The sequence below is a fragment of the Mus pahari genome, chromosome 1 (assembly GCF_900095145.1).
Source record: "Mus pahari chromosome 1, PAHARI_EIJ_v1.1, whole genome shotgun sequence".
Classification (NCBI taxonomy): domain Eukaryota; kingdom Metazoa; phylum Chordata; class Mammalia; order Rodentia; family Muridae; genus Mus; species Mus pahari.
The window spans coordinates 71,211,960-71,227,904 of record NC_034590.1 but is presented as its reverse complement, the minus strand read 5'-3'; the positions used below and the strand labels follow the sequence as shown (position 1 = coordinate 71,227,904).

The following is a 15,945-nucleotide window of genomic DNA, read 5'->3' as shown; positions in this document are numbered from 1 at the left end:
AAATAAATAAAATAAATAAATCTTTAAAAAAAAAAAAGATCTGGCTCCCCATTCTGGAGTGTCTGAAGACAGCTACAGTGTATTTACATATAATAAATAATTTAAAAAAAAAAAAAGAAAGAAAAGGCATAATAGCGTAAAGATATAAACAGAAATAATAAGGCACTACCAAGCCTTCGGTCCTTAAAGAAACACATGAGTATGGGGTTGCCAGCGTGTGTGTTTAGAGTATGGGGGTTTGCCAGTGTGTGTGTTTAGCACCACTTTTGTACCTGGAACTCCCTCCTCAAGGCCAGAAGGCGGCCCTGGATCCCCTGGAACTGGAGGTTCAGCCTGTTGACAGCCACGGTGTTAATTTTTAGTTCTTTAAACTTCAAACCCACCACTCAGATAATGAGTTTAATATCCACAGTAAATGGACAGGCCCTCACAGTGCAAATCCTAGGATTCCCCGGAGGCTTCATCTTCATCCTCCAACTGTAGTTTCACCTTTCTTCAGCAAAAAGGCTTTTAAAACACTACATCTGGAATGTTTAGCAACTGCATTAACATCTTTTCAGAATAAGATAGGATGGGGTTAAAAGGGTGAGTTAATGGCACCTCACCACATCAAAGGACCAGTTTCCTAAGATGGCAGACATGAAGGGTTCATAAACCCTGAAACATCCTACTGCTCCTGGTGTTTTTGTTTTATCTGAACACACAGATTTGACTCTTTCCTTCCACCCTGGGCTCTCTGTTCCATGTAACTCTATAAACTACATCTTAGTCTACCTTTTGCATCTTGAGTGTGATATACAAAAAAGGGTATAGAAAAGAACAATAGGATTCTACCCACACAGAATCAGAAACAGGCATACTTCTCCCAAGTTTTCAGATACAGTATACACTCTCAGGAAGGGATTATAGAGCTCTTGGCTCTCCATTTTCTTTTCTTTTTCCTATTTCACTTATTTATTTGTTGGAGGGGACACTGGCACTGTATATAAGTGGCCCTCAGAGGACTGAGTGTTGGAGTGGGTCTCTTCCTCTACTATGTGGGACCTTTGGCTCCAACTCTGGTAGCAAGTGCCTTTGCCCTGAGTCACCTCACCAGCCCATTTTCACTATTTTATAGAAAACACATCATGCTTCTGTTGACAGCCAGCTTATTTCTTGTAAGGTTCACACTATCTGTGTTCTATCCAAACAGTGTCTTTCCTAACTAGAAAATGAAATTTGGGCATTGGCATATCATTTTGTGTTAGACTCCTTCAAATTACTAATGGGAAAATTAAAGCCCAGAACGATGGAATGGCTTCTTCCATGTAAAGTAGCAAGAGTAAAATAGGATTCTGGTTTCCCAATAACTTACAAGATCCCCCTATTGACAACCTAGAATAGTCAAAATTCTCTATGGACGGGGTAATTATATATTCACTTACACCCTGTCTGCCATCATTCATTAATGTTTTGTGTCAGTTTTTCTTTTCTCAACTAATCTTTACATGACTTCTTGATAGGGACAATAACTTAAAACTTTATTACTTCGTGCCTTAAATAATTATCTGTGTAGACCTTACACCTGCAATGTAACAGGTAGTGGACCTCTTACTTTACTTTTTTCCAATCAAGGTCCATGGTAATTCCTAGTAAGGACATACTCCTCATAACAGGAAACTGAGACACTAAGGCCTTAAGAAGCTAGTCTGATGGTGGTGGTACATATCTTTATTTTTTTGTTGTTTTTTTGTTTTTTCGAGACAGGGTTTCTCTGTATAGCCCTGGCTGTCCTGGAACTCACTTTGTAGACCAGGCTGGCCTCGAACTCAGAAATCCACCTGCTTCTGCCTCCCAAGTGCTGGGGGTGGTGCATATTTTAATTCCAACAACTGAAAGGCAGAGACAGAGGCAGAGGCAGGTAGATCTCTGAGTTCTAGGCCAGCCTGGTCTACAAAGTGAGTTCCAGGACAGCCAGGGCTATACAGAGAAACCCTGTCTTGAAACAACAACAACAAACAACACCTCCTAGCATCACACAACAATCCAGGTCTGAGTTTAGAGTTCAAACCTAACTGTCTAGACTTCAGCTGTGTTTCTTTCAACTCAAACATGCTGCTTCTTCAGGAAAACACCCAGAAGGTGAAAGGGCAGGCAGTTGATCTCATTGTAGAGGTGAGAAGATAGGTCAGAAATGTAAAGTTACTTTCCTTAAATCCTATAGTTCCCACGCCAACTTGAATGGCCATATGATGCATAGTTATCTCACAGGAAGTACTGACAAATGCATGAGTGTTGATTCCTGCATTAAAAGATACTTTTTTTTTTCTTACTGACTTGCTAACCCTCCTCATTTGAGGATTTAAGTTTTACAAATAAATACCATTTACCTTTTGATTTACCATCTTTCTGAAATCTGGTAAGATTCAGTTATTATGAACCCAGCTCTAAACAGCGGTGGGAAAATCTAAAGATGTTAGTCTCTTCCCTTGACTGTGTGCTCTTGGCAGGGAAGACAGTTTAAAGATGTCTGTTTAAATGATGGGCTGATGACAAGCACATTTCACATCAGGTTTGCAGTTAAGACGATACAACAAAAAGCCATACCTGTCAGATACGAGGTAAACTGCTTTGGACCACAGCGAATCGCGTAACGGGTAGTTGTTCTCACAGCTTTTGGCTCAGTCTGCAATGCATCTCTGGGACAAAAGAGGGTTCCATCGGATGTTTCTCCCCACCATCTTACTCGGACAAGTACAGAAGTAGGAGGCTTCGCAATCTTCCATACAACTTTATTAATAGTGAGTTTGAGAAAGCAGCGTAACTGCCCTTCAACCAGAGGTGGCAGGCTTGTAGATGGTGAAATGTCACTCAAACCTTCGAGGAATACAACAAACTCAGTCAAAATCTGGTCCAACTATGGAAAACAGAATTTGCTTTTTTTTTTTTTTTCTCTTTCTTTCTTTCTTTTTTTTTTTTTTAAAGACATCTTACTAGGTAATCCTGGCTTGTCTGGAATTCACTTACGTAATACTGGATGGCCTCAAACTCACAGAGATCCACCTGCCTCTTCCTCCTGAAAGCTGGGATAAAGTGTATATACCCTATATACTCTTTGAATGAAAAATAAACAAACTTAGTGTCTACAGAGAAGGCTTTTCCTAACAGAACTGAGAAGTAACTAGCAAAACAGGCCATAAAATAACCTACCTGGCCACTTATGTTAATCCAAACTTGTCTTTAATTGAAAGATAGCATTTGAAAAGCATAAAGGAAATAAAACAAGTGGACAAATTTTAAAATCTCTGTAGTTGGAAGTTTTGTTAAATACCGTTGCAAATCCATAGTTAACCACAGATAAGATACGTTATCGTGGGAGAGGGACTTTGTGAGGTGGGTATAGGGGCAGCAATTGGGATGTAAAATAATAAATAAAATAATGGAGAAGATACATTATTTTTAACCTCACTCTTTTTTTGTTCTGTTTGTTTGTTTGTTTGTTTTGAGACAGGGTTTCTCAGTGTAACCAGCTCTGGCTGTCCTAGATTTGATTTGTATACTAGGCTAACCTTGAATTCACAAAGATCTGCCTGCCTTTGCCTCCCAAGTACTGGGCTTAAAGGTGTGGACCACCACAGCAGGCTCTTTATCTCACTCTTAAATTGTCTTTGCTGTCAAGATCACACTGTCAAGGGACTAACATTTTTAGATTTGCTGCTATCTTTGGTTCTGGGTTCATAATGTTAACTTTGAATCTTACTAGATTTCAGAAGGATGATGAATCAGATGTAAATGAAGCGATCAGTTACAACCCTGGCTTTCCTTTCAGTCAGTACCTTTTCTGAAAGATTTAGAGAAGACTTAAAAACAAAACAAAACCCAAAACAAAACAAAGCAAAAAACCTAGAGGCTACTGCAGGAGGATCAAGTTGAAGGCCAGCCTGAGGTCCATAGGGCCTCTTATAGGAGCTGGATAACTAAGAGATTTAGGTTGGATTCAAGTCATTCTAAGTGCGCATATATGCACATACGTTTGAATTTCAACGAATTATCCCTGAGCTTTATGGTAGATCTTTTTCTCCAGGACACAAACTGTTTTAGTTGAAAAAACTACTTGTATCGATTCCTGATTAGATCTCAGTACATTCTTATGAAGCACAATTACTTCCAAGAAAAAAGTCAGAGAAGTAGAAGGGTATATACATAAGTGGTTTTATTTGCTTTTTGGGTTAGCTTGGGTTACTGATTTCACGATGTCCTCTACCGCACACCCTTTCATCATCTAAGATTCTTCCGGACAAAGTTATATATCCTTTCCCCCTACTCCGACTCCCTCTAACACACATACATGTATCCTTGTCGTAAAAAAGAGCACGTTTAATTTTGTTGTTCTCCTATCCGTATCCATTAATCCTCATTTGCCTCATTTATCGACCCTTTCCATTCTTTAAAAAAAAAACAAAAACAAAAAACTCTCTTAACTTTCTGGTTCCCTGGTTAGTCTCTCTTCTGTACTCTTTTGTTTTGTTTTGTTTAACCGGAGCGGGTGGAAGTCTCCTTAGAATTCTTTAGCCCTTTTAAGTTTTCCTCAACCTTAAACAAATAAAGTTACCTCTCTTCTTGCGCCCACGGCCGCCCCCAGGCCCCTGGCCTTTCCGTTGTTTCATGCCGAGCCTGGGCCCTTCGTCACAAAGTCAACGCAGGTGCCAGCTGCTAAGCTGTACGCTCCCGCCATCCCTTCCCACGGCGCCTGCGTTCCCCGGCAACGGGCGCCGCTGGGAAGCCTGGGACGCAGGAAGAAACACTCTTCCTCCAACAGTTCCCGGAAAGCGGTGCCAAAAGAAGGCGCCAATAAGAGCTTCTGCAAATGGACTACAACACCCATGATGCTTTGCTTCCCTACCTTGGCGAAGTTGGACTAGGGCATCTGCAGCTGCGCAAGCGCAAATTGATACACTATTTGAGGACTTCATTGTCCAGCATGCATTGCCTTCAAGAGGGCTCTTCCCGCTAGGGTTGTCGAGTTCTCTGATTGGCGTCTGAGGGATCCGCAGACTCCGTTACCCAGTTTCCTTTGTGCGAAGGCTGTTGCGCACTTCCGGTGGAAGCGCTGCGGCGAGGGGGCGGGGTTTACTGAGCCAGTGGGCGGTAGGCGGCGCTGCCGGTGGCTGGTTGCTGTCCAAAGGCGACTGGGCGTCGTTAGAGGAGTGAGCTGTGACCGGTTGTACTGCACGTATCGTGGGACTGTTGTCGACGTGCAGCTTCCCTTTGATGTCGGCCCTTGAAAAAAGCATGCACCTCGGCCGCCTACCTTCTCGCCCTCCTCTACCCGGCAGCGGGGGCAGTCAGAGCGGAGCCAAGATGCGGATGGGGTACGTGACTTGTACCACTCTCCCAGGAGGCCAGGCCCAGGCCATTGGAGATTGGTGTCTGGGCATTCAGAGTGCCACGGGAAGGGACGCTGTGAATTGGAGGAAATGCTGGCCTTGGCCTGGAGATGTTTAGATGGAGTAGAAGGTAGATTCGGGGACTAGGTGAGGCGCTAAGGGAGTAGTCCACTGGAGGACTGATAACATTGTTGGAGAGAGAAGGGGAATAAGGACAAGGTTGAGAAAGATGAAAGGATAATCTAAGGGATGATGGGAATCAACTCTAGAAGTGATGACACTGGGAGAAAGAGTGAATCAGTGAGGTGAAGAGAAATCTGCCATCGTTGGGGGGAATAGGGAATGACTGAGAGAAAAGTTGAGGGGGATTGGTGGATCAAGAAAGTTAGCCAGGAGTAAGAAGGCTTTTACCTGAGGGGTATAGAAAACATCTGAGGCAAAGACCAGAGAGTAGAAGGTTCTAGAGAAACTTTCCAGAAGTGTAAGAGTCAAGTTCAGAGAATGAGGGGGTGAACCAGAAAGCTTGGAGAATAGGTCTAAGGAAAGACAGAGAACATGACTAGGAGACTCTTATAAAGGGAGTGAGCCAAGATACTAGGGAAATAGGTGGGGTGTGATGAGGACAACAGCTGAGTTTGGAACAGTGACCACTGATATCCCAGAGACTGAGAAATAATTTCGAGTAGGATTTGTTAAACGGAAGCACTGGAGAGGTAAAATCTGTGAAGACCAAAGATTTCATCAATTGTTTTGTTTTGCCAAGCAAATGGGACCTGAGGGAAACTATCTATTGGTCTAAGAATTAGATTTAGTGAAGCACTGGGAGTAGCCACTTAACAATAAAATGGGAGTAAATGGTTTGCTGGAAAGGGAGTAGGGCTTGAGTGTGTGTGTGCTTAATGTATGTGGGTGAGAAACAATTTTTGTGGTGTTGAGGCTGGAACCCAGAACTAGACAAATGCCACATCACTGAGCTACACTCCCAATTTAAAAGCTGAGCTAATGAAAGAAACTTTAGAAATTTAGATCCCTGACAGGCTTGTGTCAAGTTACAGGATGCTTGCCTGCTGGAGAAATCGTGGTAGTTGAACATACTAGTAAGCGGTGCTGGAAAGCAGAGAGAATTGGATAGTCATTGGGCTATTTGGAGGACTACTAATGGTAAAGAGAGAAGAGCTCTGTGTGGATTTGGGAGTGGAGAAAGAAGCTGGTAGATATTTCTGGGGGGGAAGACTACATTCAGTTCAAGAGATGTTCTATGTCCACAGACTGACCAAAAGGCAAGAAAAGATGTATGCAGTTCTGTGAAGGCTGAGTATAGGAGATGAGAGAAAGTCTTGCTATTAAAATGATTGGAAAAATCTGAATCCAAGAGATTATGATCTATAATAGAAAAAAAATTGAGTGAGGAGGCATAATAGCAGGTAAAATGGAAGGCTTGTTATAAGATAAAATAAAGATTGGTCTTGAAAAGACATAAAGATTGAACTTTTAACATAAATAAAGAAAATTTGGAAGCTGACCTATACCATTATTTTGGAAAAATAGCCTGAAGTATAAAAATAAATGTAATGATTCTTCACGTGGTTTTTCTTTAGTTATTGCTTTTGGGGGTGGGGTTATGGTCTCACTATAGCCAAGCCTGATCCTGGACTCGTGATCCTCCTGCCACGCCTGGCTTAGGAGCTGGTTTTTCCTAATTACAATTCGATCTTTCAGTACACTGGTATTCATCTGTACAAATGTAATCAAATGCTAGTTTTTAAAAGTAATTCCACATGTTTCAGGTAAGTTTGAGTGAACTTCAGCTCCTCCCTTTATCAAAATAAGTTTTCTGAAAATGATTAATTGGGAGAACCATACCAAGAGAAGATCTACTCATTAAACAATTTTATAGTTGCTGGTTCTTTATCCTTTTTAAATAATTGCTTTGGTCTTATTGATTTAGGTCATTGCTTGTTCTGGAAAAGATAGTGCTTTAGAGAGATGCTCTTTCTTTCTCTGTTTGATAAGGGGCCTTGCTTGTAGCCCAGGTTGGCCTGGAATTAGTCTTCCTACCTCAACCACCTGTGTACTAATATTACAGGTGTACCTCAGACACCAAACCCTACAGAAAAATGCTTCTCCGTTAGAGTGCTATGGAGAGAAGAACAGATGTTAATGAATTGTATGTGATCCTCAAGGGTCTCATTTCCTTTTCTGCTTCCTTATTGGTGCCTAACCTTTCTAAGAAGTCTCATGCAAATAGTAAAAGAGATTCTTCCTTTTAGAATCATAAAGCTGAAAGAGAATTTACTGTCCCATTTTTCCACTGTGTCTTGTGGTTGAGGAACCTGAGAGTCCTAGAAATCTGTGTTTTTGCTCTGTATGATAGAGTCAAAGGCAGAGGAAATATTTTATTTTAGTAAATGTGAAAACCAAGACTTAAATATTCCTGCTACTAAGTAAGGCATACTAAAAGGTTAGTTGGCAGGGCTCTAGGGAGCTCGATTGGGTATCTAGACAGAGACTATGCATTTGGCTCATGGGTATCACCCTGCTTATACTTGAGTTGTCTATATTGTCACTCTAGGATTCTTTTTTCAGTCCTGATTTGACAAATTTCATTTCTGTCTGTTTCAAAGCATTTTTTTTTTAAATTTCTCCTTTTGTTTGCTTCCCCCCCCCCTTTGGTTTTTTCGAGACAGGGTTTCTCTATATAGCCCTGACTGTCCTGGAACTCACTCTGTAGACCAGGCTGGCTTCGAACTCAGAAATCCGCCTGCCTCTGCCTCCCAAGTGCTGGGATTAAAGGCGTGCACCACCACGCCCGGCCCTTTTGCTTGCTTTTTACTTACCATTTCCTCCCTACCTTGGTTTGATGGACACAGGGGTCTTACTGTATAGCCATGGCTGGCCTGGACTTGCTATGTAGACCAGAATGATCTGGATCCTCGTGAATTTGCTTCCTGAGTGCTGGGATTGTAGGCATTCACCATTACACCCAACTGATTTTTTTGTTTTGTTCTTGTGTTTTGTTTTTTGGGGTTAGTTTTGCAACTCTGTCTCAGGCTGGCTCTAGGCAGTCCTTTTTCCTGGGCTTCATAGTGCTGGGATTAGAAGTGCTTGTCCTGCTTTTTTGCTTCATTTTCTCTAAATTTTATGTACATTTGTTTATTCCAGCTTTATGAATTCCAAGTTTATGAATTTTCTTGAGTTTCCATCATTTGGTTTTTCAAATTGTCCTTAAAAATTCCAATATATTCATAGATAGTATAGTAATACTTATGCTTGCATTGCCACTACAACTTAATTATGAGATTTGGTTTAATTTACCTACAGTCCTACAAAATAGATATTCCTCCCCATTTATTGGTAAGGAAATTTTGTATCAGATCAAAAGTCACCCAACTGGTATGTGGTAGAACTGAATTCAATCTAGCTTTAGCTTTTGGGAGTCATTCCTTTTTTAAGTATACCAGTGCTACTCTTGGGTAAGGCCTGAAATCCTGGTGGCATAATTCTTTAATAGATGTTCTTAGGTGACACAGACATATCGTTGTTTGAATTTACTATAGACTTGAAGCTACTCATTAAGTTGAATTGGGGTCCTTGTCTGGAAACCCTGATATGCTTGAGGGGAGTACCACTTAAAAACCTCTGCTTGAGACTGGGCAGTGGTGGTACACACTTTAAATCCCAGCACTTAGGAGATAGAGGCAGGCAGATCTCTGAGTTCGAGGCTAGCCTAGTTTACACAGTGAACTCCAGAACAGCCAAGGCTTAATGGAGAAACCATGGTTACAAACAAGCTGGTGCATAGAACTCAGCAGTTGTGTGTGTGTGTGTGTGCGCGTGTGTCCAATGAATTAAACTAGGGTAAGGGGAAATTAATTTGTTTTTCCCCCATGAGCACTTTTTTTTTTTTTTTTGAGACAGTATCTTGTAAACACTTAATTATCCTGTCTCTGACAAGGCACTAGGATTATAGTCGTGTACCACATGCTCAGGTGACATTTTCTTTTAACAAATGTCCATTGACTTGCCTGATACCATAGAATCATGGCCAGAAACAGCATTCAAGCCCAGTACTCTGGATTTTTTAGTTCATTGATCTTCTTGGGTCAAAGAGTATGGTGTTTAGAATAACACAGATAAAGAGCTCTGTGAAGTGTTTGCTGAAGGGTACAGATTGTGCTGGTAAAAAACCAAATCCCTCTGTTTCTGATTTGTTTACTTTTAAAATTATATCAAAAAATTATACATATATGTATGCACACACATTTATATAATTTATATATATAACATATATATATATATAATTTATTAGTTTTTTTTTTTTTTTTTGGTTTTTCGAGACAGGGTTTCTCTGTTTAGCCCTCTGCTTGTGGACGTTGTACATCGTGGTGCGCACTAGGCTCCGCACCACGATGTACAACGTCCACAAGCAGGTTTCTCTGTTTAGCCCTGGCTGTCCTGGAACTCACTTTGTAGACCAGGCTGGCCTCGAACTCAGAAATCCGCCTGCCTCTGCCTCCCAAGTGCTGGGATTAAAGGCGTGCGCCACCACACCCGGCTTTTTTTTCTTTTTCTTTTTTTTTTTTTTTAAATTTTTNTTTTTTTAAAGATTTATTTATATATATAAGTACACTGTAGCTGTCTTCAGACACTCCAGAAGGGGGCGTCAGATCTTGTTATGGGTGGTTGTGAGCCACCATGTGGTTGCTGGGATTTGAACTCAGGACCTTTAGAAGAGCAGTCGGGTGCTCTTACCCGCTGAGCCATCTCACCAGCCCTTTTTTCTTTTTTTTAAGGACAGGCTTTCTCTGAATAATCCTGGCTGTCCTGAAACTAACTCTGTAGCCCAGGCTTCTCTAGAGCTGTGGTATATTCATACTTCATTTCTTTCCTTTTTTTTTTTTTCCATATTTACTTATTTTTATTTATATGAATACTTTGTAGCTGTCTTCAGGCATACCAGAATAGTGCATTGGATTCCATTCCAGATGGTTGTGAGCCACCATGTGATTGCTGGGAATTGAACTCAGGATCTCTGGAAGAGCAGTCAGTGCTCTTAACTGCTGAACCATCTCTCCAGCCCACCTCATTTCTTTCTTTGACTGAATTTATTCTGTTGTGTTAGTATATACCCCCAACTCTGTCAAAGATTTGGAAGGAGTGGCGGGGGCAGGGAAGGCCTTTCAGGTTATGAAATAGTTTCTTTATAAAAGAAACTATAAAAATTTTACTTAGTTTGTGGACATTCACAGTGTACCTATGGAGGTCAGAAAACAGCTTTCAAGAGTGGGTTCTTTCCTTCCACCATGTGAGTCTGGGGATCAAACTCAGGCTGTGAGGCTTGATGGCAGCTCCTTTACCTGCTGACCCACTTTCTGTCCCAAGAGCAAGCTTTTAATTAATAGAGTCATTAAAGGGTTAGATACCACACTTAGATGTTCCAAATTAGGTGTTGACTACTATCTCTAGTATATACTATCAATATATTTTGAAGATTGACTAAGAGAATGTATAGAGAACTCCAGCCATTTCAAATTCTACCAGAAAGACTGATTTTACTTCCAGCCAGGTCTTTTTTATCTTCTGTTGTTAGCAAGCCGTGTAGCTCTGGTTGGTTATTTCTGTCTCTACCTGAGCCTCAACCACCATGGTATCATAGAAGGAATGTCTTGACACCAAGTAGTATAAATCCAATCCTCAGTGTTACAAAAAGGAGCTTTTCTGAGCCATATTTATAATAAAAATACTATTATTCCAGAATTTAAAACCTTGGTATCTACATAACAGAACCTACTTGTTTTCTCCATAGTGCAAACTTTGGGTTAGATAATTTGTATAGTTTTTTGAATTGTAGCATTTACTTTGAGTATGTCCTTATCACTAGTAATGGCCACTCCAGTTCTACTACAACTCCCAGCCAGCCATCTGGTTGTTTGTTGTTGTTGTTGTTACTGTTGTTTTCTCTTTAAAATAGTGCTAATGAGGGCATCTTAGAAGCTGCAATGCCTTGATTCAAGTGACTTGCTGCAATTAAACTTCAGTGTTAGCCTGTTCTACAAAATTCCTTGTCTAGAGAGTTTGTGACCAGTGACTAGGGCAGCGCCTGTGAAGTTTATAAGTATTAACAGTAACGCTCTAAGTATTAACAGTAACGCTCTAAGTATTAACAGTAACGCTCTAAGTATTAACAGTAACGCTCTAAGTATTAACAGTAACTCTCTAAGTATTAACAGTAACGCTCTAAGTATTAACAGTAACGCTCTAAGTAGATCTTCAAGTCTATTAGACCTCCTTACATTTGAAACATTGCTTAAAGTATATAAAATATGTTTTTTTTTTTCTTGACCTCTCAGGCTAACAGTTTTCTCCTTCCCCTTCTGCCTTGGTGGATTGTATATTTTTCTTCATTTGGTTATCTCCTAGTAGGAACCACACCACTGTAACTATGTTACATCTATCCTTGTAGATATAACACCTATCTGACATAAATAACCATTGCTCTCTTTCCTCAAGAGCTTCCTTAGGATAGGGTTTTTGCTGGATTTCTTTGTGGTGCCTTTAAAAAATTAATTTTGGCTGGGTGGTGGTGGCGCACACCTTTAGTCCCAGCACTTGGGAGGCAGAGGCAGGCGGATTTCTTAGTNCGGGGCCAGCCTGGTCTACAAAGTGAGTTCCAGGACAGCAAGGGCTATACAGAGAAACTCTGTCTCGAAAAAACCAACAAAACAAAACAAAAATTAATTTTGCCTTTATTTATTGAGTTTGTGTGTGTGTATACGTGTGGGAGGGTGGAGCACAACTCAGGAATCCTGACTCCCCGTTTCTACCCTGTGGGTTCTGGGTTGAACTTTGGTCACCAGGCTGAGTGGAAAGCACTTTATCACCAGCCCTCTCTGATACTTCGTTAAGTGCTGACCATTGACAGAGACCTATTTTTACCCCCATTCTAAGGATAATGACATTTCCCCACTGGTGCCTTGAAGATGACATAACCAGAGCTGTATTTCTTTCTTATGAAAGTTTGTTAAACTTTATAGGGTAATATAATTTGTACTTTATGTCATCAGATTGTAGGTACAGTAGGACTTATAAATTTGTAAGACTTAAAACTGGTCATGCTTGTTACCAGTCTCTGTTACAAGGATCCATTCCTGATTATCTTTTCCTCTTTAAGTCTAACCTGAAAGCAAGTCCACTCATAGAATACTATCTATTAGCAGTTATTTCTACAGCAGCTTCATTTTATAGAATCTTTTTTCCCTGGTCTTGTCTTGTTCATCTCTTATTCTCTATCTGAAAACTGTTTTATAAGGAGTTGCTACCTACACACTGGTGACTTTGCCAGGTTTAGGGACTAGATCAAACATTACACTTTTAAATGAAAGCCCCAAAAGCTCTCCATAACTATGTCTCAAGCAGTGACATTAAAATTTCATTTATTGGTTGCTGATGAGTATTGCACTCAGGCAGCAAACACGCCCCTTATGTTCTTCCCCACTGAAGGCTTTCTGCAGTGCCAACTGCTGCATTTAGTTCGCTGTGCTCCCTCTCTCCTCACTTTATACAGACCTACTCTCAAGAAGCTCTGAGGCCACTCTACCCATGCCTTTTCTCTCACCTGTCACCTGAGTACCCAAAACATGCTTTGTCATTTCCTCTTGTTAATTTTTGTATGTCACTAGTTGTTTTTTGGTTTTTGGGTTTTTTTTTTTTTTTTCATTGTTACTATGTCAAACTTGGGTGGGATAAATTAATGCAAACTCCTAAAGTGCAAAGAGTTTTCTTTCTTTTTTTTTTTTTTTTCTGTAGTAGCAAGTTAAAGAAATACTTTTATAAATTTGAGTGGTGAATATATAACATTCATTTCAAATGAATCCTAAGGTTTTGCCTGAGCAGTGCAGCCTTTCCATTCTGTTCCTGTTTTCTGCTGTCTTTGGGGCACCTGTTGTTTATATGCAAGACCAGCAGCTTTTCTTTTTTTTTCTTTTTTGTTTTTTTTCGAGACAGGGTTTCTCTGTATAGCCCTGAGTGTCCTGGAACTCACTTAGTAGACCAGGCTGGCCTCAAACTCAGAAATTCGCCTGCCTCTGCCTCCCAAGTGCTGGGATTAAAGGCCTGTGCCACCAGGCCCTGCTACCAGCAGCTTTTCTATGAAGGCCTCATAGAATGTCTGCTACAGCCTTTGAGCTCTGCTGTTACAGGGCGAAGGAAGCCAGTCAGTGAGCGTACTTGTATGCCAATAATACTTTATTTGGAGCCACTGAGGTTTGAATGTCATGTATTTTTTTTCTTTTGTTTCTTTTAATTGGAATTCAAAGCAGTTTCTTACCTTGATGTGTGATTTTTCATGTCATTAAACAGTCTTTTCCTATCCTTTCAGACATTACTCTCAACTCATGGGCCATACAGAAATAGAAGGATTGGCATGGACTTGCCCACAGACATGTTTTTCAGCTCTATTTCAGTACTATTGGTTCAGAACTACTGTCTTGTAGAAGAATGAAGATAGTTTTGTTTGTTTGTTTGTTTTTGTTCTTTTGTTTGGTTTGGTTTTTTGAGACAGGGTTTCTCTGTGTAGCTCTGGCAGTCCTGGAACTCACTCTGTAGACCAGGCTGGCCTTGAACTCAGAAATCCGCCTGCCTCTGCCTCCTAAGTGCTGGGATTAAAGGCGTGCGCCACCACTGCTCAGCTTGAAAATAGGTTTTAAAAAGCAAAGTAGGATCCCCTTCTTGGCCTTACTAATTAGAGTAACTTTGTTTTCTTAAAATATGTAAAACTAATCTTACTTAGTTTTAAAGGAGAAAATGGGATTCTATGTATGCAGACTCATTGTTTAAGGTATAACAAAATGTAATACAAATTTACTTATTGTATACTAAGTATCCTCCTGCCTCATCCTCCCCTGTGCTGGAGTCATAGGTGCTTACCACCCCAACTGGTTCAAGGGTCACAGTTTTAAATCTCATTTCTATTAAGTAAGTCTATGGACCCTCCCTCCTATTTAAATTTAGAGTGGACAGTGTTACATTGTTGGGAAAAATGGCATATTTTCATTGTTTCTGAGTGTTATTTGTTCCTCTATCAAATGTGAATTCCAATAACCTAATTACTTTGATGCAAGTAAATAAAATACAAAGGGTGTTTATACTTGAATAAGTAAGTAAATTAATCACTATTTTGTTGTTAGGAGAATAAAGAAAATATTGTGTATATACAAAGCACCATCAGTCATCAGATGAACCGTTAAGAAAAAGACCTATCAATTAAATTGTGACATAATACTTTATCACTTAGAGTTCATTTTGAATTTGGATATAAAAATTTCGCATTATTTTATATGAGCTCTGTTGGCGTGATCATATTTCACTTATGAGTGCATGCAGAAAGGGAAAGGGGAGCAAAATGAAGTGCAGTGCTTCTGACACGTTTTCATATTTAGTCTTCACTCTTGTGAATCATTCTCACCAATACAGTTCTCTGTGCCTCACAGGAACATTGGCCGTGGAGTGTTTCTTAAAACCAAGCAGCAGCCCCCACACCAGCATCATGCTTATGTAAAACCACCTTACCTGTGACATCTGCTGCTGACCTCATTTGACGGTACATCTAACCCTCAAACCGTTCACTTCTCGTGGCTAGAAGAGCACTTTATATTAGCCTCCAAGATTTTTCTCCCAACCTGTCAACACCTGTCTTGAAATTTCTGATTCTGTTTTTGTTGTTCACTCTCAAACAAGTAGGCACAGTTAAGTTAGAACTGTTTCTTGGCCACCTGCATTGTTAAAACATTGGTACCTTAAATATGAAAAGAAATGTGTGAGAATTAATGGAATATAGTAAAGAAGTTTCTGTTGGATTCCTTTACACTGTCTATTGTGACTCCACCTGTATGCCACCTCAGTTCCTCCTCAAAATGGTATATGAGGCTAGCCTTGTACAGTGTAAGAAAACAGTCAAGGTTATACCAGTAATGTGTTAGGGAGTGAGCCCACATAGGTGATTCTAGTTCATTGTAAATGTTTTATCCTGTCCAATTTTGGTAAAAGAAGTTAGTGGCTATGTTGTCCTCATGCTGAGTGAGTAGTGGAACAAAGTATAGGCATTTCCTCCTAAATTAAAGTGGAGTTCTTGATTATCAAAGGTATAAAATCACAGCTTTTCTTGCTGTGCAACAGCAGTCTCTCATTTGTACATTTCAAGCAAAGCATATTTTTATGTTGTCTGACTCAGCAGGTTATGTGAAATGGTTTTCAGTGGAGTACAGTTTTACTTGCTCGAAGCCACATTATTTGAGCACTCTTGCTCCATGTCCCCTTATATGAACCACCGTTATTTCCTCTTTCACTCCACGGTGTCTGATATCTGGATAATTTAATATTTTCACCACCAACAAAAAATTATGACTAGGATTTAGGATTTTCACATGTACAGTATCTCAGTATTTATCATGAATTCTTTTTTTTTTAATTCTTTTTTTTTTTTTTAGATTTATTTATTTATTATATGTAAGTACACTGTAGCTGTCTTCAGACACTCCAGAAGAGGGCGTCAGTTCTTGTTACGGATGGTTATGAGCCACCA

The 15,945-nt window shown here is 40.2% G+C and overlaps 2 protein-coding genes across 3 annotated transcripts in view; one reads left to right on the top strand and one right to left on the bottom strand.

Moving 5' to 3' along the window:
- The window catches only part of C2cd3 (C2 domain containing 3 centriole elongation regulator), a 103,745-nt gene extending 98,947 nt beyond the window's left edge, over positions 1-4,798 (bottom strand). For both annotated transcript variants that reach the window (XM_021219180.2, XM_029542648.1), the window contains exons 1-2: positions 4,592-4,798; positions 2,587-2,856 (exon numbers count right to left, since the gene is read on the bottom strand). In XM_021219180.2, the coding sequence (XP_021074839.1) occupies positions 2,587-2,856; positions 4,592-4,646 (325 nt within the window). In that variant the 5' untranslated portion in view covers positions 4,647-4,798. The remainder of the gene's footprint in view (positions 1-2,586; positions 2,857-4,591) is intronic.
- Positions 4,781-15,945, top strand: part of Ppme1 (protein phosphatase methylesterase 1) — a 51,337-nt gene continuing 40,172 nt past the window's right edge. The window contains exon 1 of the mRNA XM_021219202.1: positions 4,781-5,351. Within this exon, the coding sequence (XP_021074861.1) occupies positions 5,251-5,351 (101 nt within the window). The 5' untranslated portion in view covers positions 4,781-5,250. The remainder of the gene's footprint in view (positions 5,352-15,945) is intronic.